Source organism: Pongo pygmaeus, chromosome 6 (genome assembly GCF_028885625.2).
Source record: "Pongo pygmaeus isolate AG05252 chromosome 6, NHGRI_mPonPyg2-v2.0_pri, whole genome shotgun sequence".
In the NCBI taxonomy this organism is placed as follows: domain Eukaryota; kingdom Metazoa; phylum Chordata; class Mammalia; order Primates; family Hominidae; genus Pongo; species Pongo pygmaeus.
This window is the reverse complement of record NC_072379.2, coordinates 130458723-130486096: the sequence shown is the minus strand read 5'-3', so window position 1 is coordinate 130486096 and position 27374 is coordinate 130458723. Positions and strand designations below refer to the sequence as shown.

At 51.4% G+C, this 27374-nt stretch overlaps 1 protein-coding gene across 1 annotated transcript in view; it reads left to right on the top strand.

The window, feature by feature from the left end:
- The first annotated feature begins 11051 nt into the window (after positions 1 to 11051).
- PODXL (podocalyxin like) overlaps positions 11052 to 27374 on the top strand; it is a 57954-nt gene continuing 41631 nt past the window's right edge. Inside the window, exon 1 of the mRNA XM_054495781.2 lies at positions 11052 to 11407. Coding sequence (XP_054351756.1) covers positions 11344 to 11407 — 64 coding nt within the window. The 5' untranslated portion in view covers positions 11052 to 11343. The remainder of the gene's footprint in view (positions 11408 to 27374) is intronic.

Below are 27374 nucleotides of genomic sequence, written 5' to 3'. Positions count from 1 at the left end.
TAGATTGTTCCTAGGGGCAGATAGTTCATCTTTTCGCCATGTTTATGGGACACAGAAGGCAAAGTTGTAATACAATGAATATCTCTTTGCAGCCATTTATTCACGCTCTGAATATCGTAGTAGTTTTGGGAGTCAGACTCCACAACTGTTAAGCTGTGTGGTTTTAGTCAAGTTACTTAATTTCCACAAAGGCCTTCAATTCCTTATCAGTAAAACAAGATTAATAACAGCACTTACCTCGTGGAGTTGTTGTGAAGATCCAATGGGCCCATCCATGTAAAACACGTAGCTCAGTGCTAGCACACACGGTAAGGATTGGTGGACTCCAGATAGCATTCACGTTGTTCTTATTATTGAATGCCAATATTGCAACTACTGAGCCCTCAACCTGGGCCAGATGCTGTGCTGAGAATGAAACGGACACAAACAAAGTGAGGTTTTTGCCCTCAAAGAAAGAACTTGAGGTCTCTCTGTGTGCATAACTAACGAAAGGTCTGTCTGTGTGCGTGACTAACAAAAGGCAGGCAAAATCAGACAGTGAATGAAAGCACCAGCACAAGGCAAAGGGAATCCAGAGGAGGAAGTGTTTCTCTCTGACCTGAGGGGCAGGGCTCAGGCCAGAATAGGCTGGGAGATCACTGGCAGGTGGGAGCAGGTTAAATCCGGCACAAAGAGCAGCATCTAAAGCATTCAAGAGTGATTGTGAGGCCAGGTGCGGTGGCTCACCCCTTTAATCCCAGCACTTTGAGAGGCTGAGGCGGGTGGATCACTTGAGGTCAGGAGTTTGAGACCAGCCTGACCAACATGGTGAAACCTTGTCTCTACTAAAAATACAAAAATTAGCCCGGTGTGGTTGCGGGTGCCTGTAATCCCAGCTGCTTGGGAGGCTGAGGCAGGAGAATGGCTTGAACCCGGGAGACGGAGGTTGCAGTGAGCCGAGATTGTGACACTGCACTCCAGCCTGGGTGACAGAGCGAGATTCAATCTCAAAAAAAAAAAGAAAGAGCGAAAGTGAGTGTCATAGTCGAATCTAAAGGGTTTTCTCCGCCAGGCCAGGTGGCCCATGCCTGTAATCCCAGCACTTTGGGAGGCCGAGGCAGGCAGATCACCTAAGGTCGAGAGTTTGAGACTAGCCTAACCAACATGGAGAAACCCCATCTCTACTAAAAATACAAAATTAGCCAGCCGTGGTGGCGCATCCCTGTAATCCCAGCTACTCAGGAGACTGAGGCAGGAGAATCGCTTGAACCCAGGAGGCAGAGGTTGCAGTAAGCTGAGATCGTGCCATTGTTGCCTGGGCAACAAGAGTGAAACTATCTCAAAAAAAAAAAAAGACTTTTCTCCCAGGCAGTGGGAGAAGAGGTTGGAAAGGTTAGCAGGGGCCAGAATTAAGGAGTTTGGGCAGGTGCGGGATGAAATCCCATCTGACTGAGTCCACTTCTCTGGTGGCAGGTGAAGGGAAGGAAGGAGAGGAGACGGTGAGGATGCAAAAGTCAGGCATTGCCAAGGGTGTGAAGGAGAGCCAGACACAGCTCTGTCCTCAAGCAGCCACAGCTCCTCAGGGAAATTAGCTGCATACATGTCAACATCAGGCAGCAGGGCCACATAACAAAGCCACACTGACATCATCTCATCCCAAATCTCATATAGAAATGTAATCTCCAATGTTGGAGGTGGGGCCTAGGGGGAGCTGATTGGATCACGGGGGTGGATTTCTCATGAATGTCTTAGCACCATCCCTTTTGGTGCTGTCCTTGCAATAATGAGTGAGTTCTTGTGAGATCTGGTCATTTATTTATTTATTTATTTTATTTTAAATTTTTTTTGAGAGGGAGTCTTGCTCTGTCACCCAGGCTGGAGTGCAGTGGTACAATCTCGGCTCACTGCAAGCTCCGCCTCCCGGGTTCATGCCATTCTCCTGCCTCAGCCTCCCAAGTAGCTGGGACTACAGGTGCCCGCCACCACGCCTGGTTAATTTTTTTGTATTTTTAGTAGAGATGGGGTTTCACCGTGTTAGCCAGGATGGTCTCTATCTCCTGACCTCGTGATCCGCCTACCTCGGCCCCTCAAAGTGCTGGGATTACAGGCATGAGCCACCATGCCCAGCTGAGATCTGGTCATTTAAAAGTGTGTAGCACCTCCTCCCTCGCTGTCTTGCTCCTGGTTCTGGCCATGTGACACACCTGCTTCCCTTTTGCCTTCTACCATGATTGTAAGTTTCCTGAGGCCTCCCCAGAAGCTGATCAGACGTTGGCCCTATGCTTCCTGCACAGCCTGCAAAACCGTGAGCCAAATAAATCTTTCTTTTTTTTTTTTTTTTTTTTGGAAATGGAGTTTTGCTCTTGTTGCTCAGGCTGGAGTTCAGTGGCGCAATCTCAGCTCACTGCAACCTCTGTCTCCCGGGTTCAAGAGATTCTCCTGCCTCAGCCTCTCAAGTAGCTGGGATTACAGGCACACGCCACCACGCCCAGCTAAGTTTTTGTATTTTTAGTAGAGATGGGTTTCACCATGTTGGCCAGGCTGGCCAGGCTGGTCTCAAACTCCTGAACTCAGTAATCCACCTGCCTCAGCCTCCCAAAGTGCTGGGATTACAGGCGCGAGCCACTGCACCAGGCTAAATCTCTTTCTTTATAAATTATCCAGCCTCAGGTACTTCTTTATAGCAATGTGTTAAAGCAAACTAAATATGGCCTGAGAAGGACTATATTTGAGTCCTTGTGGATGAACTGTAACCTAGCTTAACAGGCAGACAAAATTGAAAACCTAATTTAGGAGTATGCGCCTGTAACCATAGCCAAGTCTTGGCCAATCCCAGCAGCCATACGTCAACCATTCATCTAATGTTGAGTGTACAAACTGTGTTCAAATAAGGCAAACACACCAAGCCGTAACCAGTTCAGCTGTTCTGTACCTCACCTCCAATTTCTATACGTCATTTCCCTTTTTTTGTCTATAAATCCTCTTCCACCAAGTGACTGCGATAGAATCTCTGTGAATCTGCTGTGATTCTGGGGGCTGCCCAATTTGCAAATCGGTCATTGCTCAATTAAACTCCTTTAAATTTAATTCAGCTGAAGTTTTTCTTTATATATATATATATATATTTTTTTTTTTTTTGAGACAGAGTCTCACCCTGTCACCCAGGCTGGAGTGCAGTGGTGTGATCTTGGCTCACTGTAACCTCCGCCTCCTGGGTTCAAGCGATTCTCCGGCCTCAGCCTCCTTAGTAGCTGGAACTACAGGCACCCGCCACCACGCCCAGCTAATTTTTGTATTTTTTAGTAGAGATGGTGTTTCACCATATTGGCCAGGCTGGTCTCGAACTCCTGACCTCAAGTGATCTGCCCATCTCGGTCTCCCAAAGTGCTGGGATTACAGGCATGAGCCACCACGCCCAGCCTGAAGTTTTTCTTCTAGCAAATGTGAAAACAGAGTAACACACATTTCTACCTTCGGGTTATCCTACGGAAATAAGGTTTTCATCTGCTCATCTGTAAAATGGGATCATGGTAATATATTTACCTTTCCAGATGTATGAAGATTAAATTATGTTAGGAATGTAAAGCGTTCAGCACCATGCCCAGAATACAGGCAAAATTCCATGCAGTACTATCCAAGTGCTGATTCTGGTCCTGGTCAGCCTCCGGGGTGGAGGAAGCTAACTCCATGCTGTTTTTATTGTACTGGGCAGGGGAATGGGAGGGATAGTCAGGGGCTGAGTGAGAATGGAAAGCAGCTTGGGGTGTATGGAGAAGACTGAGCCGAAGCTGATGCCTTGGGCTTCTTTTAGTTCAACATAAGTAGTAATTGACTTGTAACTCCCTCCCCCGGTTCCATCTCCATGGCACATTTTCTTTTGCTTCTGCCAGGGGACCTGTGCTTTTTTGAGTTGTAAGACCAACAGCTGTGGGACACAGATGCATGCAATGGGCTGTTAGAACAGGAACTAGAGTTCTAAGCTGGTTCTGGAACCTGCGCTGTTGACGAGTTGAGTGAATGAGGACTTCACCTCCACTCTCTGGGACTCTGCTTTCTTCCCACGTTGGGTCAAGTGCTCTCTAACATCTGCTGAGCCTTCGGCTCTCTCTTAGGTGCTAGGCCTGGTCCCAACGGCCCACGTTCAGGTAACTCCATTACATCCGAGCAGGAGGGACAACCCCAATTTTGCAACCCACAGCTCTGGCCTGCAATGGATGTAGCCATCGTGGAAAACCCTCTCTACCTGTTGCGCCAGGGCATGACCTGCTCTTCCAACCCATGGCGAAGAGCGTCCAAAAGAAAAAATGCCTGCTGAAGAGCAGGCTCCTCACCGGAGTGAATGCAGCAGGAATCACATGGGCCTTGGAGCTCTGCTGTGGACACAAAGTTTTGCTTTTTAAATGTATTTATTGTGCACCAGCTAGGCATTGTGCATCCCCCCCTACACAAATTCTCACAGAGATTCTGCAAAATTGATGTTACTTATTTCACAGAGGGGAAGATTTGGGCTCACAGAGGTTAAGTAAAAGCTCAAAATCACATGGCTACTAAGTCACAAAGCAAAGATGAAGTTCTGGGCTGACTCATTCCAAGGCTATTCTTATCTACCATGACAAACAGCATCTCCATCCATACCTTCAGCGACAAAGTTCCCTTGGCCTGAGATTAGTCCTTCTATCTCTGCTTCTCATCCCATCTCTCGTAACTTCTCCCTTTCAACTATCGTCTTCCTCTTGGCCCACAGTCATATACACATTTCCAATTTTTTAAATTTAATTTTATTTTTTGAGACAGAGTCTCACTCTGTAACCCAGGTGGAAGTGGCGCGATCTTGGTTCACTGCAACCTCTGCCTCCCAGGCTCAAGCGATCCTCTCATCTCAGCCTTCTGAATAGCTGGGACTACAGGCATGCACCACCACACCTGGCTAATTTTTACATTTTGTGCAGAGATGAAGTTTCACCGCATTGGCCAGGCTGGTCTCGAACTCCTGGCTCAAACGATCTGCCCGCCTCAGTCTCCCAAAGTGCTGGGATTACAGGTGTGAGCCAACACACCTGGCCTACACATTTCCAATTTTTAAATGAACCAACGCACACAAACTTTTCCCTTGACTCCATTGTTCTCCCTACTTCCCTTCCCATCCACACTCGCTGCCTCCATTTCCTCATCTCCATTCTCTCCCTTCAGTTATTGCACTTCACTAAAATCACCCTGGGTAAGATCCCCAAGGATCCTTTCATTGTAAACTTCAGCTGGTAGATTTCAGTCCTTGGAGCAGGTGACACTTTTGACCACCTCCTTCTTATTAAAACATTCTCCTCCCTCCGTTTCTATGGCGCCCTTCTCTTTTCGTTGACTTTCTATTCAGCAATACATTCTCCATCTCCTCTTCCTAAGCCCATTCCTTAATGTTGATATTTTGAAGGGCTCTGCCTTCAGCCTCTTCTCTTCTCCACCGCAGAATATTCCTGGCCCATCATCTACAGTCATGGCTACAACCCCATCTGCCTGGTTATGGTTCTTGGATCTCCATTTCCAGTCCTGACTTCAGGTCTGAGCTTTACTGTCACAGATAAAACTTCTAGGGTGGGTATGGTGGCTCACATCTGTAATCTTAGCACTTTGAGAGGTCAAGCTGGGAGGATCGCATGAGGCCAGGAGTTTGAGACCAGCCTGGGTAACACAGCAAGACCCCATCTCTATTTATTGGGGGGCAGGGGGGAGGAAAGAACTTCTAGACATAGCCCTTGAGTCTTGTCTTGGATATAACTTGGAGATGTGGCCGTGGCTCTTCAGAGTCAACCTGTTTGAAACTGGACCCATCATTTTGTTCTCCCACATTTGCTTCTCTTCTTATATTCTCCATCACAGTTTGTTTCATTTAGTCTCCCTCCAACCATGGCACTCAGATAATTCATGCAGTCCTGCCGTGTCTTTCTGCCCTCAACACACCACACACACCAGCCCACACACCATGTCCACATCCAATGGGCCACTGAGTCCTATATCAATGCTACCCCTCAGACACCTCTTGCATCAGGCCCTTCTCTTCTTTCCCACCACCACTGTCTGAGGGCAGGCCCTTTAGGGACAGTTGCACTAGCCTCCCCAAATGCTGTGCTCACCTTCCACCTCACATCAGCCCGCCCTTCCTAAGCCCACTGCGGCTAGAATGATCTTTCTCTCATGAAAAGCTGGTCTTGGGGCCAGGCACGGTGGCTCACGCCTGTAATCCCAGCACTTTGGGAAGCTGAGGCGGGCAGATCACGAGGTCAGGAGTTCAAGACCAGCCTGGCCTACATGGTGAAACCCCATCTCTACTAAAAATACACACACACAAAAAAATTAGCCAGGCGTGGTGGCATGCGCTGGTGACCCAGCTACTCGGGAGGCTGAGGCAGGAGAATTGCTTGAACCTGGGAGGTGGAGGTTGCAGTGAGCTGAGATCGCGCCACTGCACTCCAGCCTGGTCGACAAAGCAAGGCTCTGTCTCAGAAAAAAAAAAAAAAAGAAAAGAAAAAAAAAGAAAAGCTGGTCTTGCCCGTTCAAGCTAAAACCCTGTAGTGACTCTTCATTGTCTAAGCATCTCACCTTTATCCACCTCCCAATCCTCATCTCCCATCATCCTAACAAATCCTATGCTCTGCTGAGGGCAAAATACCTGTAGATCTTGTTCCATCTGCCCAAAAAGCCTTCCCTTTCACTCTTCCCTTGATGAGGTGCTTCAACTCCTCCAAGACCCAGTTCCCTCCTCTGGAGCCTTCCTTGACCTCCCCAGGTGGGGCTGAGCCATCCTGCTCTCTGCTCCCCACATGCCCACCCACGCCATGTGTTACAGCCCCTACTACATGTTGGTCATGTTTGTGTACAGGGTTGCATTCTCAGCACAGTGCACCGAACCTAGCATACTCTGCCTATTAGGGTAGATGTTATTGAATAATAATACATAAAGGCATGACTTTGGGGTGAGCTGCCCAACTTGAGTCCCAGCTGATATTCATAGAACCGCACACTTGGCAGTCAGGGGTAACCCAACCCTGGAGAGAAAATCCAACCACTTCTTCATCTATGCAGCCTTTGAATATCATGCACCTGTTTGGGGTCAGACACCACCATACTGGGCACTGGATTCCAAGATGAATTAAACACTGCTTTGACCCACAAGGAACTCAGAGGTCAGTGATTAGAAAGCCCAGGTAAGAGCATCCCTGGCTCCTTACGAGTAGGAGCTGTGGCTCCAGGATGGATACATGCATGCACTCATCTTTTCTTGGGGGATGTGGTAGCGGACGCTCTGTCTCACCCCTAGATGTTGTGACTGGGGATCAGTATTACTTAGGATGAGGGTCAAGAGGACTTACTGAGTCTGCACATACGGATGCACTTAGGTAAACAACATCACCACATTGCACCTGGGGCAGAGAATTATGGCCCCTAACATTGACAGCCAGGGGCCATGGAAAAATGTGTAACCTTGTGCCATGGGTTCCTGTGTAATATCTTCCAGGTGACATTCATATTTGCATTCAAGATCTGTATCTATAGATCTGTATCTGTATCTATATGTATGATGTTGTAACTGAGGGACAAGCCCAAACTGGGCTTACTCTGTTGATAACGAAATGTCACGTTGCCCCAGCATAAGCAATAGAAAATAGTTGGAACTCTAACAACACCCCCAAAACAATGAATTCTCCCTTGGAACTAAAAACACTAAGAGACTTGATGGGAACCCGAATGCCAGAACTCTCTCAGAAGCCAGAGGTACAATAGCTTGGAAGATGTGGGGCTAAAAGTCTGCCTCAACATACCTTTCTGTAAATGGTCAAATTTAAAGCACTCCAATCAGATTCTGCCAAGCCAACATTCCTAAATCTTTTCCTTGCCTTCTGATCCCATAAATTTATCCCAGGCCTCAAACTGGGGAGATATTTTTTCTTTTTTTTTGAGATGAAGTCTTGCTCTCTCGCCCAGGCTGCAGTGCAGTGGCGCAATCTCAGCTCACTGCAGCCTACACCTCCCAGGTTCAGGCAATTCTCCTGCCTCAGCCTCCTGAGTAGCTAGGATTACAGACGCATGCCACCAACCCTGGCTAGTTTTTGTATTTTTAGTAGAGACGGGGTTTCACCATGTTGGCCAGGCTGGTCTCAAACTCCTGACCTCAGGTGATCTGCCCACCTCAGCCTCCCAAAATTGTGGGATTACAGGCATGAGTCACCGTGCCCGGCTGGGGAGACAGATTTGAACTCACTCCTGTCTCTTTGCTGACCAGTTTTGCAAATAAAGCCACTACTTTTTCCAAAGCTAGTGCTTCATAGTATTGGCTTCTGCGCCCATGGGGCAGCAAAACCATTTGCTTGATAAAAATGCGGTGGCTCTCGCCAGTAATCCCAGCACTTTGGGAGGCCGAGGCGGGCAGATCACCTGAGGTCGGGAGTTCGAGACCAGCCTGACCAACATGGAGAAACCCTGTCTCTACTAAAAATACAAAATTAGCCGGGTGTGGTGGCAGATGCCTGTAATCCTAGCTACTCAGGAGGCTGAGGCAGGAGAATCGCTTGAACCTGGGAGGTGGAGGCAGCCTGGGCAGCAGGAGCAAGACTCTGTCTCAAAAAAAAAAAAAAAAAAAAAAAAGTGATGTGCTGTTCTTGGTGGTCTGAGTAAGTAAAGGATGAATAAGAAAGACGCCATGTTAAAGAAGCTGAATGTCTGCTAGGGGAGCTAATGCATGTATACAAATAACCAAAATGCAACAAATCCCAGAAGGAATGATCCTGCAGAAACCTCCTGATGAAAAGCTTCAAAAACAGCATCCATAAAGGGCTTTGGGTTTCAAATATAAGCTCAGGTGTTCTGGGCCAGCGAGCTCGCTAGTTGGAGCACAATGCTAAATGGGACCAAAGGCACAGGCCAGTTACCTGGGGGTAGCTCATCTCACTGACCACCGGTGACCTCAAAACCCAGCCAGCCTCATTCCAGAAAGCCACGTTGTGCATAAGTTGAGGGGGGCTGTTGGATACTGGGGAGAGTCCAGGACAATTGTAACTTTTCTGTGTCTTCTCTAAGCCCAGATGTCTGCTCTCATTTTAATTTTGCATGATCTTGTAAGGGCACCAATCCCAAATCATGTGAATTTAAAATGTCCTAAGCTTCAAAATGCACGCTCTCTCTTTATAAAGTTAACACGATTTCTTCTGAGTTTTTAGAGAAATTGAATGATTGAGTGCAAAAACACTGTTTAAATCAGAGTGCGATACACATTTTTTAAAATCTCAGTTAAAAAAAAATATATATCACTTGGTTTCAGAAGAGAAACAAGCCTTTTGTTGACATGATGTCAGGGGAACAGTACTAAAAAAACATCAAAGATAGTCACACACACATATCTCAGAGTATTCACAGGGAACACCCTCTGTCTTTCCCATATGCGGTGTGGAAAACGGGGCCAGAACGATCCTGCAGAAACTTCCTGATGAAAACAGCCCCGTCAGCCCTTCCCAAGCTTGAGGCCGGCTGCCACGGAACCCCAGCCAGGGCTCCAGCGCTTCCTTCGCGGCTCCAGAGACGCAGTGCCTTGCAGGCATCGCCTGCCTGCAGCCGACTTGAGGGGTTCACAGAGTCCCCTGTCCCCGGGACGCGGCTAGATCCTGGGGAAAACCCCTCCACCCAGCCCCATCTGACAGAGAGACTCCAGATTAGCAACCCCGGAGTCACGTGAGCCAAATTTACGCCGTACCCCGGTTCCAAGGTTAATCGCCCCCGGCCCCCTCCGCTTCCTGGCTCCGCTGATGTGCCTCCTCTTCAGGCGGGCCTGGGGTCTGCGTCTCCCAGGCAGCTTTGCTGGGGGGGGGGAAGCAGGGGAGAGGGGGAGGGGAAAGGAACTTCTTTGTTCTTTCACCGGATAAACTCAGGTTACGGAATTCTCCAACACCCACTCCCACCCCCAGTGTGCAAATATCTCTGATCCTCACTTGGAGGGGAACTACTTCATTCATTGAGACTTTTGTGTTCCTGGCCCTAGGCTAAGTATTATCTTGTAAGATCACATTTAAGTTTCCCAACAACCCCCTGAGGTAGGTGTTATTATCCCTATTTTACAGATAAAAAGAAATGAGGTACTGAGAATAACTTGCCTAGGGTTTTACAATTAATAGATTGGCACAGTTAGGTTTTGAGCCCCAGTCTGTTTTGACCCAAAAGCCCTAATCTTTATAGCTGTTCTTTATATAGCAGGAATAAGAGTAATAACCACTCCTTGCAGAGCAATTACTATATTCCAGGCACGGTGCACGGTATTTCTCCAAACTACTCTCAGAGGCAGGTTTGCCACTTACCCGTTATGTGGCCTCAGGAAGTTTCTTAACCGCAAAATGAGGCTAAAAATATGGTTGTCATGAAGAGTAAAAGAATTAATATATGTAAAGCCTGGCACACATTCATCCCTGAAATTGTCGTTGCTGTTGTTTTTTAACCATCATCTCCATTTCACAGGTAAGGAAACTACCCTTGGAGAGGTAAAGGAGTGAGTTAGTCCAGCTTGCCCGGTGCACACCTAGCTGCAGAGAGACCCCGCTCAGAAGTCGTGCGGGATGGGGGCCCACAGGCAGGTGAATTGCACTTGGCAGGTGGGAGATCAGCTTCTCCGGGGTCGCTGCAGAACGCGCAGCAGCCCGGGAGGCCGCGAATGGTTATCAGCTACCAACGCAAGGCTGGGGGTCCGCCCGCTCCGGATTTGCTCGTAGTGCGAGGGCCCCGGCGGTGTGCTGGGGGATCCCGCCGGACCCACTCAGAAGCACTCGGGGAGACACCTGTTCCGGACACCTGTGGGCGGGGCCCGGCTGCCCCGCAGGAGCCCCCCGCCCTGGCCCGCGCGCACACACAGCCCCCCAAGGCTCGGAGGCCGCCGGCCCTCCCGCCTGCCGCGCTCCAGGGCGGAGTTTCCTCCTCTGCTCATTGTTCACGGCCCAGTGCCCGCCCAGCCCCGGCCCCGCCCGGCCCGGCCGCCGCCGCGGGCGGGCTCCTGGGGGAGGGGGCGGGGGCGGGGGCGGGGGCCGGCGCTGACGGGACGGGCCAGGAGTAGCCGCAGCCGCCAGTGGGGCCGCAGCCGCGCAGACGCCGCCCAGGACGCAGCCGCCGCCGCCGCCGCTCTGCTGCCACTGGCTCTGCGCCCCAGCCCGGCTCTGCTGCAGCGGCAGGGAGAAAGAGCCGCCGCAGCGCGACTCGGGAGCGCCGGGCCACAGCCGGGCCGCCGGAGCCTTCCGCAGGCCTCCCCGGGCGGAGCCCACGCTCCTACCGCCCGGACGCGCGGATCCTCCGCCGGCCCCGCAGCCACCTGCTCCCGGCCCCAGAGGCGAGGACACGATGCGCTGCGCGCTGGCGCTCTCGGCGCTGCTGCTACTGTTGTCGACGTTGCCCTCCCGGCATGGTGAGTGGCCGTCCCGGGCTCCGCCGGGACTCCCACCGTGCCCATGTGCCCCCTGCCCGGCCGAGCTGCAGGGAAGCCCTGCGCGCCGCGTGGTCCGACCCCGAGCAGCCCTATCACCGCCGAGGCCACACACGGAGCCCTGACCTTGCACCATCCACGCCCCCTCCAAACTCCGCAACGCGGCAGGTGCAGGGCGTAGATTCGTCTCCAGTCTCCACTCGAGAGGAGTGGGCGGTGGATTCTGCCCGGGCAAACAGGGGCGCGCCGGTGCTAAGTGGGTTTGCATGGGAAAGAAAAGGGAAACGGCACCGCGAGGCTCCACGCTTCTGCGGGACCCTCGGGATCTGATTACACCTTTCTTTCGTGTTGGAAGGAATGAGGGGCTGTAGTGTGTATTCGTTAATTCCAGGCAAAGAGGCAGGCGAGAGGCTCCCGAGGAAGTCCCTGAAGCAGGTGATAAGCCTCCAGCCACGGCCCACGCGGGCGATGTGCTTACCCGTTTGCAGAGAGGTTTTTCCAAGCAATGTGTGCAGGCTCAACTCCCTGAGCCCGTGTTGGGGCAGGTACAGAGTCGTAAGTGGACCTTCCACAGTCCCAGAGTCACCTGGCTGAGTGGGGGTCCTACCTCCGTGTCCCCAAAACGGTCGCTTCTTAGTGCGTGGCTACGATGGTGAGACCCCCTCGAATCCTCTTGTTCAAACGGGAACTTCTCTCTCGTAGAATAGGATTGGGCTGCATTTTAGACACACCTTAGAAAATGTACCTGTCTCTCATGAAACAGCTGCACCTCAGAAACATCCCCTCCCTGTTTCTTTTCAAGGTGAAATGTTACTCTTTCCCTTTTGGGGGACAGGCGATGGCTGCAAACTCAACCAGAACAGGTGTTCCTAAGCCCTTAGGGAACAGCCAGAGTCGCCTCAGCCCCACGGGAGAGGCGCATTTCTCATTCTTTCTTGCCCACCTTAGCACGTGTCTGCAGGAAGAGCGGAGGTGGTGTGGTCACCCTAGGGCCAGGAGGACTGTGGGGACAGCACAGACAGGGTAGGGACTCTGCTGTGAGCAGGTGCTGGCAGTTTGGGACTGGACTCTAAGGGGCCAGGGGAGATGGGAGGGCAATACAGTCTCTCCTCTGCACCGCAGGAAACCTTTGGTAGTGGGCAGGGGCTGGCACTCAGGGAGCAGGCAGGCGTGGGCATCCTCCTGTGGCCGGCGGGAGACTCTACCAGCCTGACTAGAAAGGGTCCTGGCGGGGGAAGAATGTGTGTCCCTGGAAGAGGGGCTGCAGTGTGAGGAACAGTCAGAACAGCTTTCAGAGTGGCAATCACTGAAGAGCCGCACGACATGCAGGGTTGAGATGACACGGGAGTGTGGTGGCTCCTTAGCCCTACTCTGGGGACAGCTGGACTTCAGGGTGGGCCTTCATACGAACCTTTTGTTGGGAAGCCTCTTAGAACCACCTAGAAGGGCGCTGGGCTGTGTCAGGAAAGAGGAGTTAGTCCCTAGTGCTTCTGTGCTTAAGGAGGCTGAGCCACCCTTCCTTTGAGGAATGGAAGGCACTGTGGGACAAGACCCTCCCTGTTCTGCCCTAAAAGGAAATGTTCCTAAGTCACCAGTGGGCAAAGCTCTGACTCCAGCTCACTGCTGGCTTCAAGGATGGCACTTTTTCCTGGCACCTGGGCACTGCCAGAAACCATGTCTCTTCCATGAAGCACCTCTTCTGGCCTAGCACAGGGCATGGCACATGGCAGAAGTTTGGTATGTGGCAAATAAAAATGACTATAACCCAGTGCCTGCTCTAACCAGCAAGTAACTTGGCCTATCCGAGCACTGTATGCATTACAGTATGCAGCACTGTTGGGAAGCACTTAGAAAAGTGCAAAGTGCTAAATGGGGGATGGGGAGAGGATGATGATCACGATGGCGATGATGATTTGCATATATTGAGGCCAGAAAAGGCTTGTGGGGGGCATGTTGCAGCAAGCTTGGTCTGTTCAGTAGCTATGGTGCATTTTACACCACCCTCTAGGGACTCAGTAAGGCCAGCTCCATCCCTGTCCTTCTGAAGGTGTGGTCGTCTGGGCTGCTGTCATCAGGAATAGCATAAACACTGCCCCCCATCTGCTGGAATCCTGTGATTTGATTCAAAGCAAGAAAGATTTATAGCTCGAGTCTCTGCAACAAAGGAATTATCCCCAGACAGGTCCATCCCTGCCCCTCTCCCACAGCTTACCTTCCAATATATGGGCAGATTATGCAGCCTACAGCAAAGAAAGCATTCACCTTAGGGGCCGGACAATTCATCAGACCCCCTTTCAGTGCTTTTTGGTTTGATAACCATCTGGCAGAACCACAATGGTAAGTCACATCTCTGTGCCTCCGTTTCGTTATTTGTGAGATAGAATAAAAGAACCAAAGAGACCTCTAGTTCCACCATGATAAGATATCTAGGGTTCCGTGTTCCCTCAGCTACTGAAAGGACAAGCTGATTCAGCACTCTCAATCTGATGTTGAACGGATGAATTCTGGGCAACAGAAAGGCAGCTTGGCGGGGCAGAAACACTCAGACTTTGGGTCAGAGAGATGTGCGTGACCATGGACAAAATAGTGGACCTCCGTGAACCTCAGTTTCTTCATCTATAAAGTAATAACAGCCCTACCTTGTGGGTTGCTATGAAGATGAGCGAGTATATGTATCATGGGCTTGGCTTTACGTCCAACTCAGGATCAACACTCAAAAAATAGCTATGATGATTAGTAAGCATATATATTGAGCACCTGGTGGGTTTAAGGGACCCCAGGCGTTGGGATTCTGCAAATGTTTGTGGGTATCAGTGGATGTATGATAATAAAAACTGAAGCCCCAGTGCCACTCTGGGAGAGGGAGGCATATGTAAAAGAGTGTAAGATTTGGAAGGGGTGGTCTGGAGGTCTGGAGAAAGCTTCCTGAAGGAGGTGGGGTTTTCACATAGGGATTTTAAAATTAAAAGGGTCAGTGTTTCCTAATGTGGCTGAGGCTCTATGAATTGTAGTGTGTAGGGGAGATGCAGATTAGGGACGGGGAGTCTGTGATGGCGGTTCTTGAGATGGAGTCATTGAGGCTTTGGGGAGATTAGCTCTCAGAACTGGAGAGAAAGTTCCATGGTGGCAGGGCGTGGCTGCTCACGCCTGGAATCCCAGCAAATTTGACAGGCCAAGGTGGGAGGATCGCTTGAGCCTAGGAGTTCAAGACCAGCCTGGGCAACCTAGTGAGACTGTCTGTACTAAAAAGACAAAAAAATTAGCTAGGCATGGTGGTGGCATATGCCTGTAGTCCCAGCTACTCAGGAGACTGAAGTAGGAGAATTGCTTGAATCTGGGAGACGGAGGTTGCAGTGAGCCAAGATCACACCACTGCTCTCCAGCCTGGGCAACAGAGGGAGACCCTGACTCAAGGAAAAAAACAAGGTGCCCAGGGCTGGGGTGGGGGAATGTGGGTGTTCCCAGCATGGTGCGGCTTGGGACAGGATCTGAGGCAGGAGCAAGCTGGACATGGGGGGTTAGGAGCCAGCCATTCAAGGGCAGACCCAAAAGCACCTGGTGTCAGTGTGGCCAGAGCTTTGGAGTGTGGTCACCCAGAGAAGGGCTGAGGAGGGGAGCGTCGCCTGCCCAGGAGGGTCCTCAGGGTGTCCCCCAGGCCTAGAGAAGGTGGGGGGAGGGGCATGGAGGCTGTCCCCCATCTGGTTTTCCTCAGGAACCCATGTTTGAAGGGAGAGGAGGGCGCTGGCTGGGGTTTCAACACCACTGCCCTGTGGAAAGCTGAGAGGGGAAGGGGGCTGGACTCCCTGTGGTTAGAACTCCCCCCCTTGCAGGGAGGGAGGGGAAGAGCCACTCCTGGCCACCCTCAGGCATCATCTCTGACATGCCTTCCCTGGTTTCCTAGGGAGAACCAAAGTGTGTTCCATGATCTGTGTGTCTCCTCCACCATGCAGTGAGGCCTTCAAGGGGCCAGCAACATACTTATCGCCACCTCCAGGGCCCAGCCCAGCACCCAGTGCTGAGCGGTCGCTTGGGATACTCTGGACTATAGAACAGAGGGGAACCAGCTTCAGCCCTGGCTTTAGGCTCCCTGGAAGGGGAGTTTGCATCCTGGGAAGGGATGTCTGGCCAGTGGGCTTGTTCTCCAGCAGCCAGAGCTGGTGGGAGCCGCTGCTGAAGGTTAAGGCTTCTGTGGGGCTGGTGACCCCTGTGATGCTGGTGGTTGCTCTGGAGCTGGCTCATCACTTAACTCAGAGCCCTTCACTCTTTTTTTTTTTTTTTTTTTTTTGAGCTGGAGTCTGTCGCCCAGGCTGGAGTGCAGTGGCACGATCTCAGCTCACTACAAGCTCCACCTCCCGGGTTCACGCCATTCTCCTGCCTCAGCCTCCCAAATAGCTAGGACTACAGGCGCCCACCTCCACGCCCGGCTAATTTTCTGTATTTTTTAGTAGGGACGGGGATTCACCATGTTAGCCAGGAAGGTCTCGATCTCTTGACCTCGTGATCCGCCTGCCTCAGCCTCCCAAAGTGCTGGGATTACTTAAGGGAAGTGGGAAGAACCGTGTCTCCAGTTCACTGGACTTCTCGGGAGGGGATGTAGATGACCCCTATTCCAGGAAGTGCTGTTTCTTCACACCCTTTGAGGCAGAGGCCCTCTTCAGGGCTGCTGAATGCAAGCTTTGCTCTAGCTGAAATGGAAGCCGTTCCTACATAATCAGAGAAAGAGAATGGCATTGCCCTGCCGCCCATCCCTACCCACCAGCCTGAGCCTGCCTGGACACTTTCATTGGACCTCAGCCAGGAGCTCTTTACCCAGCTCTGGGCTCATTTCCTATTTGCACCCACTGGGCATGAAGCAGGGCAGGGAGCTCAGCTGGTGGGGTTTCCTGTCCCGGACCCAGGAACATGGGTGAAGTTGGATGGGTCTCTCTTTATCATGTGTCCTGTCTGCTCTATGGGGCTGTTAAGAAATCAAGTGATGTAGCAGATCTGGGATGGTGACTCCTACCCTGCACAGGCCAAATGACGGGGGCATTCTCTATAAGAAAAGCCTTCAAGAAAATTGACACAGAGGATCCCTTAAAGGAGCCTCTTCATATTTGCAGTAACATTTGCCATATGACTGCTTCGAGTAGGCAGCCTGCAGGCTGTGCAATGTGGAATTCGGTTGGCAAAGGGTACTTTCCACACCACTTCTAAACGAGCCAGAAAATCATAGGACACAGAATTCTAGAGCTGGGGAGCCTTCTGGAAATCATCTACTACAACCCGCTTGTTTCAAATGGGGGATTGCAGGCCAGGGAGGTGGGTTCTTTTGCCCAAGTTCCCAGTGACTCTCAATAAATAGCTTTCCAGGAGGTGGGTGTGCACATGTGTGTGTACGTGTGTGTGTGCGCATGTATGTGTGTGCACGTGCGCATACGTGTCAGCTGTAAATACCAGAATAGAACTCAGCCTTTCAGTGCTGATTCCCTCCTGGGAATTGGAAAAACTCACCAAATCCCCTTTATATATTTTTTTATTTTACGTTTTTTTTTTTTTTTTGAGATGGAATCTCGCTCTGTTGCCCAGGATGGAGTGCAGGTGGCTTGCTGCAACCTCTGCCTCCCAGATTCAAGACATGTTCCTGCCTCAGCCTCCTGAGTAGCTGGGACTACAGGCATGCACCACCACACCCAGCTAATTTCTGTAGAAATGGGGTCTCACCGTGTTGGCCAGGCTGGTCTTGAACGCCTAACCTTGAGTGATCTGCCCACCTCAGCCTCCCAGTGCTAGGATTATAGGCATGAGCCATCATGCCTGGCGAAAAGCCTCTTTAAAAAGGATTTTAGGATGGTGACAAACCTATACTGTGCCCACATCTCTTTCCCTATCCCTCTACCATAAGGGTAAATTAAGGCTTGGGGCCACTTTGCTATATAAGAGTTAGACTCCTAAGGGTGCCTGGAATACTGTGCCATAGCACTGGCCACCATGCATTGTGCCTAAATATGTCTGTGTTTGCCACTGGCCCACTGGCTGAGGACCCCCTGTCATGTCCACGGCCTCTAGCCAAATAGGTGGTTAAGAAATGTTTGCGGGATAATTGGCTGCACAAAATGCAGCGTTCAGCTGCAGATTCATCAGTGGCCCTTGCCCACATCTCCCGCATCCCAAGCTCTTGCATTGTCTCTGAGTCCTGGCCCTGCCCTGAATCACTGGAGCAGCAGCAAGCACAGATCCTCAGCTAAGAGGGTCCCCCAGCTAAGGTTGGCCCCTGGGCCACCTCCAACCATCCCCACCCCCTTCCCCGACATATATCATCACCACCCTCTCTTCCTTTGTAGCCTTATTCCCCTTGGGAATAAGCCACCTCATACTTCCCAGGACCAGGGTGCAGGGTGGCATGTCGTCCACCAATTGTCATGGCCGGAAGGCTATGTATGTGCCTCCACTCAGGGGAAGAGAATTCTAAGGAGCGGCTGAGAGAGGCTTACTATCTGGCCCTGGATTGGGGTGCAGGGGCCTCCCAGAGCCAGGCCCCTAGGGATGTGTGGACTGACCTGGGGTCTACGCTGTCTGATCTCTTAACCTTCCAGCTACCTGACCCTGATCAGGGTAGAAGGGACAGCAGTTAAGCAAGCCGGTGAGGAGGGCACTCTGTAATTCTTGAACATACTGGCTGTGTGTGAGGCTGAAGCCACAGCTCCTCCTTACCTGAAATTCATGGAGCTCTGCCTGAGGACTGAGTCCCTTTGGTCTCCATCCAGCCAGGTTCCCATGCCAACCTACTCCCAACAAACCGATTGGAACCACAGAGCCCTCCAGCTGGGGTAGCTTGCCTTTGCATGACCTTTATCTCACAGACCATTCCAGAGAGGAGAAACTGAGGCACAGATGCAAGGACTTGCAGTAGATCATACAACCAGCTCTTCTCCCAAATATGTACGTGGTTCACTCTCTTACTTCCTTCAGCTCTCCCCGTGAATGCCACTTTCTCAAAGAGGCCTACCGGGGCTGCTCTGCTTAGAAACCCCTCCCTCCAGCACACTCTTTTCCTCCTCCTCGCCTTTATTTTCTCCATAGCACTCGTCACCTGATGTGTGTTCATTGGTTTGTTTGTTTGTCTGTCTCTCCCCCGTTAGACTGTAAATTCCATGAGGGCAGGGACTTCCATTGCGCTGTAGCCACAGCACCTAGAATAGCACTTAGCACAAAGTAGCTGTTCCATAAATATAGGTTGAATGAGTGAGTTAGTAAGTGAGTGGGTGTCAGGGCTGGCTTAGAACTTGCCTGCCAGCCTGTGCTCTCCAAATGCAAGGCTACCTGATTCAAGAAAGAGGTGGCAGGTGGGGGCCGGCCTAGGTCCTGGGGGAACAGGCATATGGGCAGGAAGGAGCAGGGATTCCTGGTAGGAAGCAGGAGAGGGCCATGTCTCCTGTGTTGTCCCCACCCAAACGATCCTTCAGCTGAGGATTGGAGCTTGTGTTTGTTAGAACTTGATTTGGCTGCTCATAGCAACAAAAAAGAAGTAGTGGATTAAATAAGACAGGCATCAGTTATATCTCTCTCATATCATAGAACTTCAGAGGGCTGGTATAGTGGTTCTGCCATCATTCACATGTGGCCTCGTGGTCCAAGGTGGCTGCTGGAGTTCCAGCCATCAGGAAGAAGGAAGGAATAAGAAGCGTGTGGCTCCTCTTTAGAGTGTGCCTCCCAGAAACCACACGTGACACTTCCAGTCACATTTTGTTGAACACAACTTAGCATGTGGCCACACTAGCTGAAAGGAAGGCAAGAAAGAGAACTTAGGGAAGAGTAATTTTTATTTCAGGCACCCAAGTGCCTAACCAAAAAACAGTGGTTCAATTACAAAGAGGAAGCAGAGAGTGGATATTTGGAGTAGGTGACTGGCAAATGCTACTGCAGAACTGGTCCCTGCAAACCTTGGGCTTCTCTGTAGCGGCCCTCTATCCTCACCTTGCCGGTCAGATGAGTTTCACCTCTGCACGAGTGAAACACGGCTCTCAGGAAGCCTGGTCCCACTTAGTCCTCCAGTTATGTGGCTGTAGCCTTCTGGTCCTGAGGGGCAGTTCCTGGTAATGCACAAAGAAACCTGGCTCCTTCCTAATTGGGTCTTGAGCTGCAACAGGGATCCGAGGTGTCCCGGGACCCCCATAAGCTGGGCCTTGGGTAAGGTAGGAGGGGAAAGACCTGGTTTCCCCCCCTGGCCTGTGGATAGGGAAGAAGTGTTTCTGCTCCCCATCTCTCCCTCTCACCTCAGAGCGGGTGAGTGCAGGGCCAAGGAAATACTGTCTTAGGGGTTTGGCTATGAGCCCTCAGTGACAGCGGCAGCCGGGGCCAGTGGCTTTGAAACCCGCGGGAGGTATTCTGTGGAGCTGCCTTGGGGGCCACCAAGGGCTTGGGGTGCATACCTGGAGAAGAAAATGAAGAGGAGGCCGATTTGGGGGGAGTTTTATGTCCATCCTCTTCACGAAGGCCTACCTTTAACTGTTCTGTATGATAGGTCTCTACGTAAGAATTCCTTTGACAAAAAATTTTGCTGTGACAGTGAAGAGAAGAAAAATGGAAATCTCTGCTGATGCCCTAGACTCTGCAGTTAAGAGGCTTGGATTTTAGCCACAGCTTCGACACTTGCTAGCCTTGTGATCTCAGACTTGTTCCTTGACCTGGGCTTCTCCGGCGGGAAAATAGGTATTGTGCCCTCCTCCATAGCAAGGGCTAAATAGGATCATGTAGGTGGTGCCTCTGATGTGCAGAAAGCATCCACACATGTTGATTTTTATTTATTTATTTATTTTTTTGAGACGGAGTTTCACTCTTGTTTGTCCAGGCTGAAGTGCAATGGCACGATCTTGGGTCACCACAACCTCTGCCTCCCGGGTTCAAGTGATTCTCCTGCCCCAGCCTCTGGAGTAGCTGGAATTACAGGCATGCCCCACCACACCCACCTAAGTTTGTATTTTTAGTAGAGACGGGGTTTCTCCTTGTTGGTCAGGCTGGTCTTGAATTCCCAACCTCAGGTGATCCGCCTAATCAGCCTCCCAAAGTGCTAGGATTACAGACGTGAGCCACCCGCACCTGGCATGTTGATTTTATATCTTGTATTGGCGTCAGCCCTAGCCCAGTGTGAGTCAACAGACCCTGTTACCCCACCCCCAACGCCATGCTAGAGCAGCATCCTCTGCGACCTCACAGGGCCAGGCTTTCTTCTTCAAGGCCCTTCCCCATTACTCAGGCTGGAGGCCTCAGTGCGGGGAGGCGGGGTTAGTTGCAGACCGCAGTTTCAGATAAAGGTGGCTAGGGTAGGGTGGGCTTAGCTAAGAAGCGGCTGAGATGGCGCCCCCTGCCTTCCTATTCCTGCCTGGTGCTCCTCAGCTCACCCCTAGGGGGCACTGCCCTTCACTTTGGGGCTTTGAGTCAAAATAGACTTTTTTTATTTGAGACAGGGCCTCACTCTGTTGCCCAGGCTGGAGTGCAGTGGCACGATCTCAACTCACTGCAACCTCCGCCTCAGGAATTCAAGCGATCCTCTCACCTCAGCCTCCCCCATAGTTGGGATTACAGGCACCTGCCCCCAAGCCCAGCTGATTTGGGGATTTTTTTTAGTAGAGATGGGGTTTCCCCATGCTGGCCAGGCTGGTCTTGAATTCCCGGCCTCAAGTGATCCGCCCGCCTCAGCCTCCCAAAGTGCTGGAATTACAGACGTGAGCCCCAGCGCCCGGCCCAAAACAGGCTTTCTGAAGCCACCTGCATCCCGATCCTGGCAGCCTCTAGGTGGTTAGCCCATAACATGGTTAAATGCAGTCTTCCACCTCTTGGCTCTCTTTCTACCTGGATAAATGGCGCTTGTGATTGTGTAATCAGCTCCTGGCCACGCCTACTGTACACTCCCTCCTAGCCCTAGGATCCCAGTCTCCCTTTCACTTTCCTTTCTCAGATCATCCAACCCTGAGCCTACCCCCTCTCTTGCACCAAATTCCTCTTGATGCCGTCGAGCCAGGCAGTGAAGCACGATGTTGATCTTTCTATGGCCAGCTCTCCATGTTCCTTCTCAGGAAAGGGAGGGCGTGGGGGAGGTGCATGGAGCTACAATCCAACAACTAGAGAAAGGAACATTTCCTCACAAGGACGAAAAGTAGGAGGAAGATAGGAAGGGAAGGTAGGAAGTACTCACAGATCTGCCTTGGGGGCATTGCTGTGTGCCTCAGTTTACCCACACGGTAAGTCTGGGCTAGCACCGTATGAGGTTTTTTATTTTGCTTTTATGTTCCATAAAGCAAGCTGTGTTTCAAACTGTGTCCAGTAAGAACATTTCGTAATCCTCAAGATTTTAATAGTTATGCTCTCAATGAATATTTAATAAAATGAATACATTTCCCTTCTTAGAAGGTCAAAATACATTATGATCTTACATGCTTTGAAATATCCTCTAAGGAGGATTACTTATTACCTTTTTTTAACCCATCATTCCCCAAACGTACTTTAACCATGGGACCATTTCCTTTTCAGCTTCCTCTTTTTAGTAGAACATCGATTAACATCTTGTGAAACACTCATGTTTCCCTAGGATATTTTGGGGGAAATACTGATGTGAAGGTAGAGTGACCAACTGTCCCAGTTTACCCAGTATTAACAGGTTATCCTGAGATGTGGGACTTAAAGTACTAAAACCCAGACAGTCCTGCATAAAGACCAAGCTGGAAAAGCATTAGCTATAACAACGCACTCACATGTGTCTAGCTGAAATGAAGAGGGCCCTCCGACCTTAGGAGACTGGCTGCGACACGGCAGGTTGCAGCCAGTTTGAAGGCTGCTTGCCCCAGAGTCCATTGGGAACAAGTTAACATTCAAGGCTGGTGGCACCTCAAGAGTGTTTGCAGTGATGTTGCTTCTCAGCCAGAAGTGGGAGGCTCTGTTAAAAGAATTATGGAAGTGTGTGTTTTTGATGTTTGATCTTTCTGCCCAGATGGGGGCAGACATTGTTTGCCGGTTGCCTGTGGCTGGCTCTTTCCTGTTGTGCCTCTGCCCCCTGCTGCTTTGAGTCCTTGACCCTGACAGCATCACGGTGCTATTTTAGATCCTGAGTCCCGTCATCCTGTCGTCCTGCCCCAGGAGCTTGGAGAAGGGGATTCCAGGATGTTCTGGTAGCCAGCACTGTCATAGTGGCTTAGGGACAGTTCTGGCTGAACAGGGCCTGCTGAGTGCATGGGTCTCATCCACCTTCATGCTGTCATTGTTCCTGGGAGTTGATGGCTGAGGGGGTGGTGTGCTTGTTTGTTAAGCCACCAGCTTGCATGTGCCTTTCCAGCTGCAGCTAGCACCTAAGGCACTACTCGCAGGTGAGACAATGAGGAGGGGTGCCCATTGTTCAGCCAGATGCAGTCCTGCATCCTGCCCTGGGGGCACTGCCAAGCATGGTACAGGGCGTGCAGGGGCCCTGCTGCTCCCTCCCCAGGCCTGTGCTGTCCTGACTCCTGCCCACGCCTCCCTGATCTGGAGGCCCTGAGAGCACCGCCCAAAAAGTTGCTTCTCATCCTGAGGTCATCCTGGGTTTTGCTTCTCCATGGCCGGGGTTCTAGAGAGCTTGTGCTGTGGATCGGGTTCTGGGGACGGGCAGGGTGGGAGCCCATCCTGGCCTTTCGTTCACCCATGGCATCCTATGGGGATTACACTTGGGCAGGGAAATTCTCTGGCTTTACAGCCCTGGATGAATCTGGAAGTCTGGTCCTGTTGACATAGAATCACATCTCTGAATGCCACAGGCACTCTAGGGCAATCGTGTCCATGTGCCAGCTATAACTGGCCCTGGGGTCTCCTGTTGGCTAAGCGCTGGGTGTTTGTGTGGGTGCGCCACGTGTACACAGGGCTGGTGGCAGGCACAGTGAAGAAAATCAGCAGGGTCCATCTGAGTTGGGTGTTGAGCTGAGGAGTGGGTTTGCAAAAGAAACGGGTCCTCTGTCCAGACACTCACAACCCAGTGTCCTCCCCGGCAGGCCTCAGTTTCCTCATCTGTGAATGAGGAGCTGGCCCAGTGGCTCTCAGGGGCCTTCCTGTTTAGTACTTCCCATGGTCTAAAGCTGGGTGATTTCGGACCCAGGACTGCTGGCGTCATGGGACTGATGGGTGTTTGTGGCTGCATATGCAGAGGGAACCTAGCTGGACAGTGTGGATGTTCTGAGCCATTGGGAATGGCTGGAGGGGGCTGTTCTCACGCATTTGGCTTCTGGGGACAGGTAGTGACACCATGGATTCCTGGGTAATGTGAAGGGGGCCACGGACACATGTCCTGTAGTGTCCTGGGGGCTCTTCGTGTTTTGCTGGCCTCGGTCCTTTCTTCATCTCACTGCAGGTCAGATGCCTCCCCTTCCCCTGTCCAACGACCAAGAGGGGTGCAGCACCTGGAGCCAGGTATATGTGGGCACTCAGGCCCCACAGGATTGGAGAGCTGCACTGGGAGTGGGACTACATGGTTCTAGATGCCAGAGAAGGCGTGGTGGTGCCTGGTCCTCTGACTGCTTGCTCATCTCTACTCGTTGGGCTGAGATCACATGACATCTAGGCTTCCTCTAGCTGTAACATTATGACTCTGGGATGCAGAGGAATGTGATGCCTGCATGGCTTTTAAAGAGCAGGGGACAAGGGATGGCCTGGCACGGTGGTTCACACCTATAACCCCAGCATTTTGGGAGGCTGAGGCAGGAGGATCATTTGAAGCCAGGAGTTCAAGACCAGCCTGGGCAACATAGTGAGGCCCTATCTCTACATACAGTTTAAAAATTAGTTGAGCATGGTGGTATGCACCTATAATTCCAGCTACCTGGGAGGCTGAGGTGGGAACTACTTGCTAAGCCTAGAAGTTCGAGAGGCTGTAGTGAGCTATGATTGTGCCACTGTACTCCAGCCTGGATGACACAAGACCCTATCTTTAAATAAATATGAAAATAATAAGTTTAAAAAGTAGAAAACAGTGGCTTAAGGAGATAAATTTGGCTGAACTGATGACAAAAAAAAAAGAAAAGCAGAGAACATCCCAGCCTCTGGTCACAGAGCACCGTGGACTCAGCCCCAGCCTGGCCCTGGCCCCTGCGTCCAGCCTGAGGGGTGGCATCAGCTCCTCATGCTGTGCATCTCTAGACCTTGTGCCAGCAAAGACCAGGCTGTAAGGGAAAACAAGAAAGGTGACAGCTCCTGGGACCAGGATCTCTGGATCCTGTGATCCTGGCTCTGCCTCTCCCTAGGAGCTACACTACTGCCATGCTCTAGAGGGAGGGAGGCTCTAACTGGCGCTGTATCCGCTTTCCAGATGAGAAATCCAAGGCGGAGGATGCTGGTGATTTTACCTAGAGTCATGTCTTGAGGCTCCAGGTACCCCCTTTCCACTTCATTTTTTGTTGTTATTGCTGTCGTCATCGTTGAGACAGGGTCTCCCTCTGTCACCCAGGCTGGAGTACAGTGGCACAAACATGGCTCATTGCAGCCTTGACCTCCTAGGCTGAAGCGATCCTCCTGCCTCAGCTTCCTGTGTAGCTGGGACCACAGGCATGCAACACCATGCCTTGCTAATTTTAAAAATTATTTGTAGAGGTGAGGTGTCATTATATTGTCCAGGCTGGTGTTGAACTCCTGGGCTCAAGTGATCCTCCTGCCTCAGCCTCCCAAAGTGCTGGGATTACAGGCGTGAGTCACCGCAGTCAGCCTCCCTTCCACTTTGAATTAGCCTTCTTTTCTTGTTCTGGGCATGGGAGTGGCCAAATAAACTTGGCCTAGACATCTGGGCGTCTGCACCCACCTTGCAGGGTAGCCAGACTGGGCAGAGACAGAGGGCAGAGAGAGAACGGGGCATGGAGCCTGTGAGGGCCAGGGGGCAAGAGACGGTGCCTTCCTTTCCTCCACCCCTTTTGGAGCCGCAAGTCTGACTTAAGAATCAATCTTGTGTGATCTAAGCAAACCTGACCCCTTTCCTGAGCTGCAAAACTTCAGAGGGAAATATTTTGCTCCCAGTTTCTTGGGAAAAGAAGAGCTGTGAGTTCACAGCTGTGTGCATGAGTGTGTGTGTATATCATTGAGGCATATACTCAGTCATGCCTCTGTCCCCCCTCTCTGATGTCATGAAACTACTTTTAGGGGATGAATGTTCAGCTGTTTGGACACCTGGCTTCAACTGGGGCTGGCCCTGAGATTCTTGATTCACTTCCCTAGGCGGTGCCCGTAGGAAACCGGGCTTCCTTGACGAACTCTGACGTCTCGAACACAGGGAGGGCCATGATGACTTGGCTTTGTTTAAAAGGAACATGGCCTTTAACTTTCCCTGCCGGCCCTGGCAGGGGACAAGGGAGCCAGTCCTCAATTGTTTAATGATATCCACTTGGTTTGTTTGTCTTTTTTTTTTTTTTTGAGACGGAGTCTCGCTCTGTTGCCCAGGCTGGATTGCAGTGGCACAATCTCAGCTCACTGCAACCTCCGCCTCCCAGGTTCAAGCAATTAACTGCCTCAGCCTCCCGAGGAGCTGGGATTACAGGCACCCACCACCAAGCCCGGCTAATTTTTGTATTTTTAGTAGAGATGGGGTTTCACCATGTTAACCAGGCTGGTCTTGAACTCCTGACCTCGTGATCCACCCGCCTCGGCCTCCCAAAGTGCTGGGATTACAGGTGTGAGCCACTGCGCCCGGCCTGTTTGTTCTTTTTAAGCAACACCTTCCCACCCCCAAGTCACCCCCAACCCCACCTCCACTCCACTCCCCACTGTCCAAAAGATACAGGCTCCACTGTCAAAAACCACCAAAGAAATTCGGATTGTGTGCTCTGTGGGAGGTAATCATGCTTTTTCTTCCACCTCCTGGGCCAAGGAGAGAGTTAGGTGATAGTTTTAGCTTTATTTGCCCTGCTTTGCAGAGTAAGCAGGTGACCATCAGAGAGCCTTAGCTCCTGCTCCTGCTCCACCCCCAGCAAGCTCGGATTTAGTCTGGGATTTTGCCTGGGGAACGTGCCCTGCTGTGAATTACTCTGTAGCGAGAAGGACACAGGTGTTATTCCTGGAAGGGGAGAATTCTCGCCAGGACAGAACACAAAGAGGATAGAAATTTGGAGAGCTGAACTTGCTGCCTTAACCTTCAGTGTCCACCAGACGGAAGCAGATCATTCCCTGGGAAATTCACAGGCTCCATTTCACAGAACTTTCTCCCTCTCTTCCCAGAGGCACTCTCCGTTTCAGAGGTGACTATCCCACAGCCATGCATGCAGGACTTCCCTCTGGCTCAGGGCCCTTGTTTGTTTTAGGCTAGGAGTGGAGACTCAGCCCTGGTGGAGGTTTCCAGGGGCCACTGAGAAACCCATACACATCTGGTTATTTTCACGGCTGCAGGAGGCCGGAGGTGGCGTGGGAAAGACAACGTGCTCCCTCAGAAAAATATTTACCAAGGTTGTTTTTGAACTTACTGCTAGGGGAAGAGTTGTGTGCCAAATGTCCGTGCGCTTTGGCTCTGGAAGTGTATGTGTGCCTGGGGACAGGTCACAGGTGCTCCTGGGAGCAGGGACAGGGCGAGTTGAGAAGGGTGCAGGTCAGTGCAGACCCAGTGTGATGGGTATTGGGGGGCGGGGGCCGGGTAGAACACTCATCCCCGAGACAGTTGGGTTAGAATCTGGCTCTCTGACCTGGGGTGGGGCCTTCCCTGGCCTAGTCTGTCTCTCCTTTTCTGAACGAGGTACATAATAGGCCAGACACTGTGGCTCACTCCTGTAATCTCAACACTTTGGGAGTCTGAGGCAGGAGGATCACTTGAGCTGAGGAGTTCAAGACTAGTTTGGGCAACAGAGTGAGACCCTATCTCTACAAAATAATCAAAAACATAGCTGGGTGTGGTGGTGCACACCTGTGGTCCCAGCTACATGGCAGGCTGAGGTGGGAGGATCATCTGAGCCCAGGAGGAGGTTGAAGCTGCAGTGAGCCG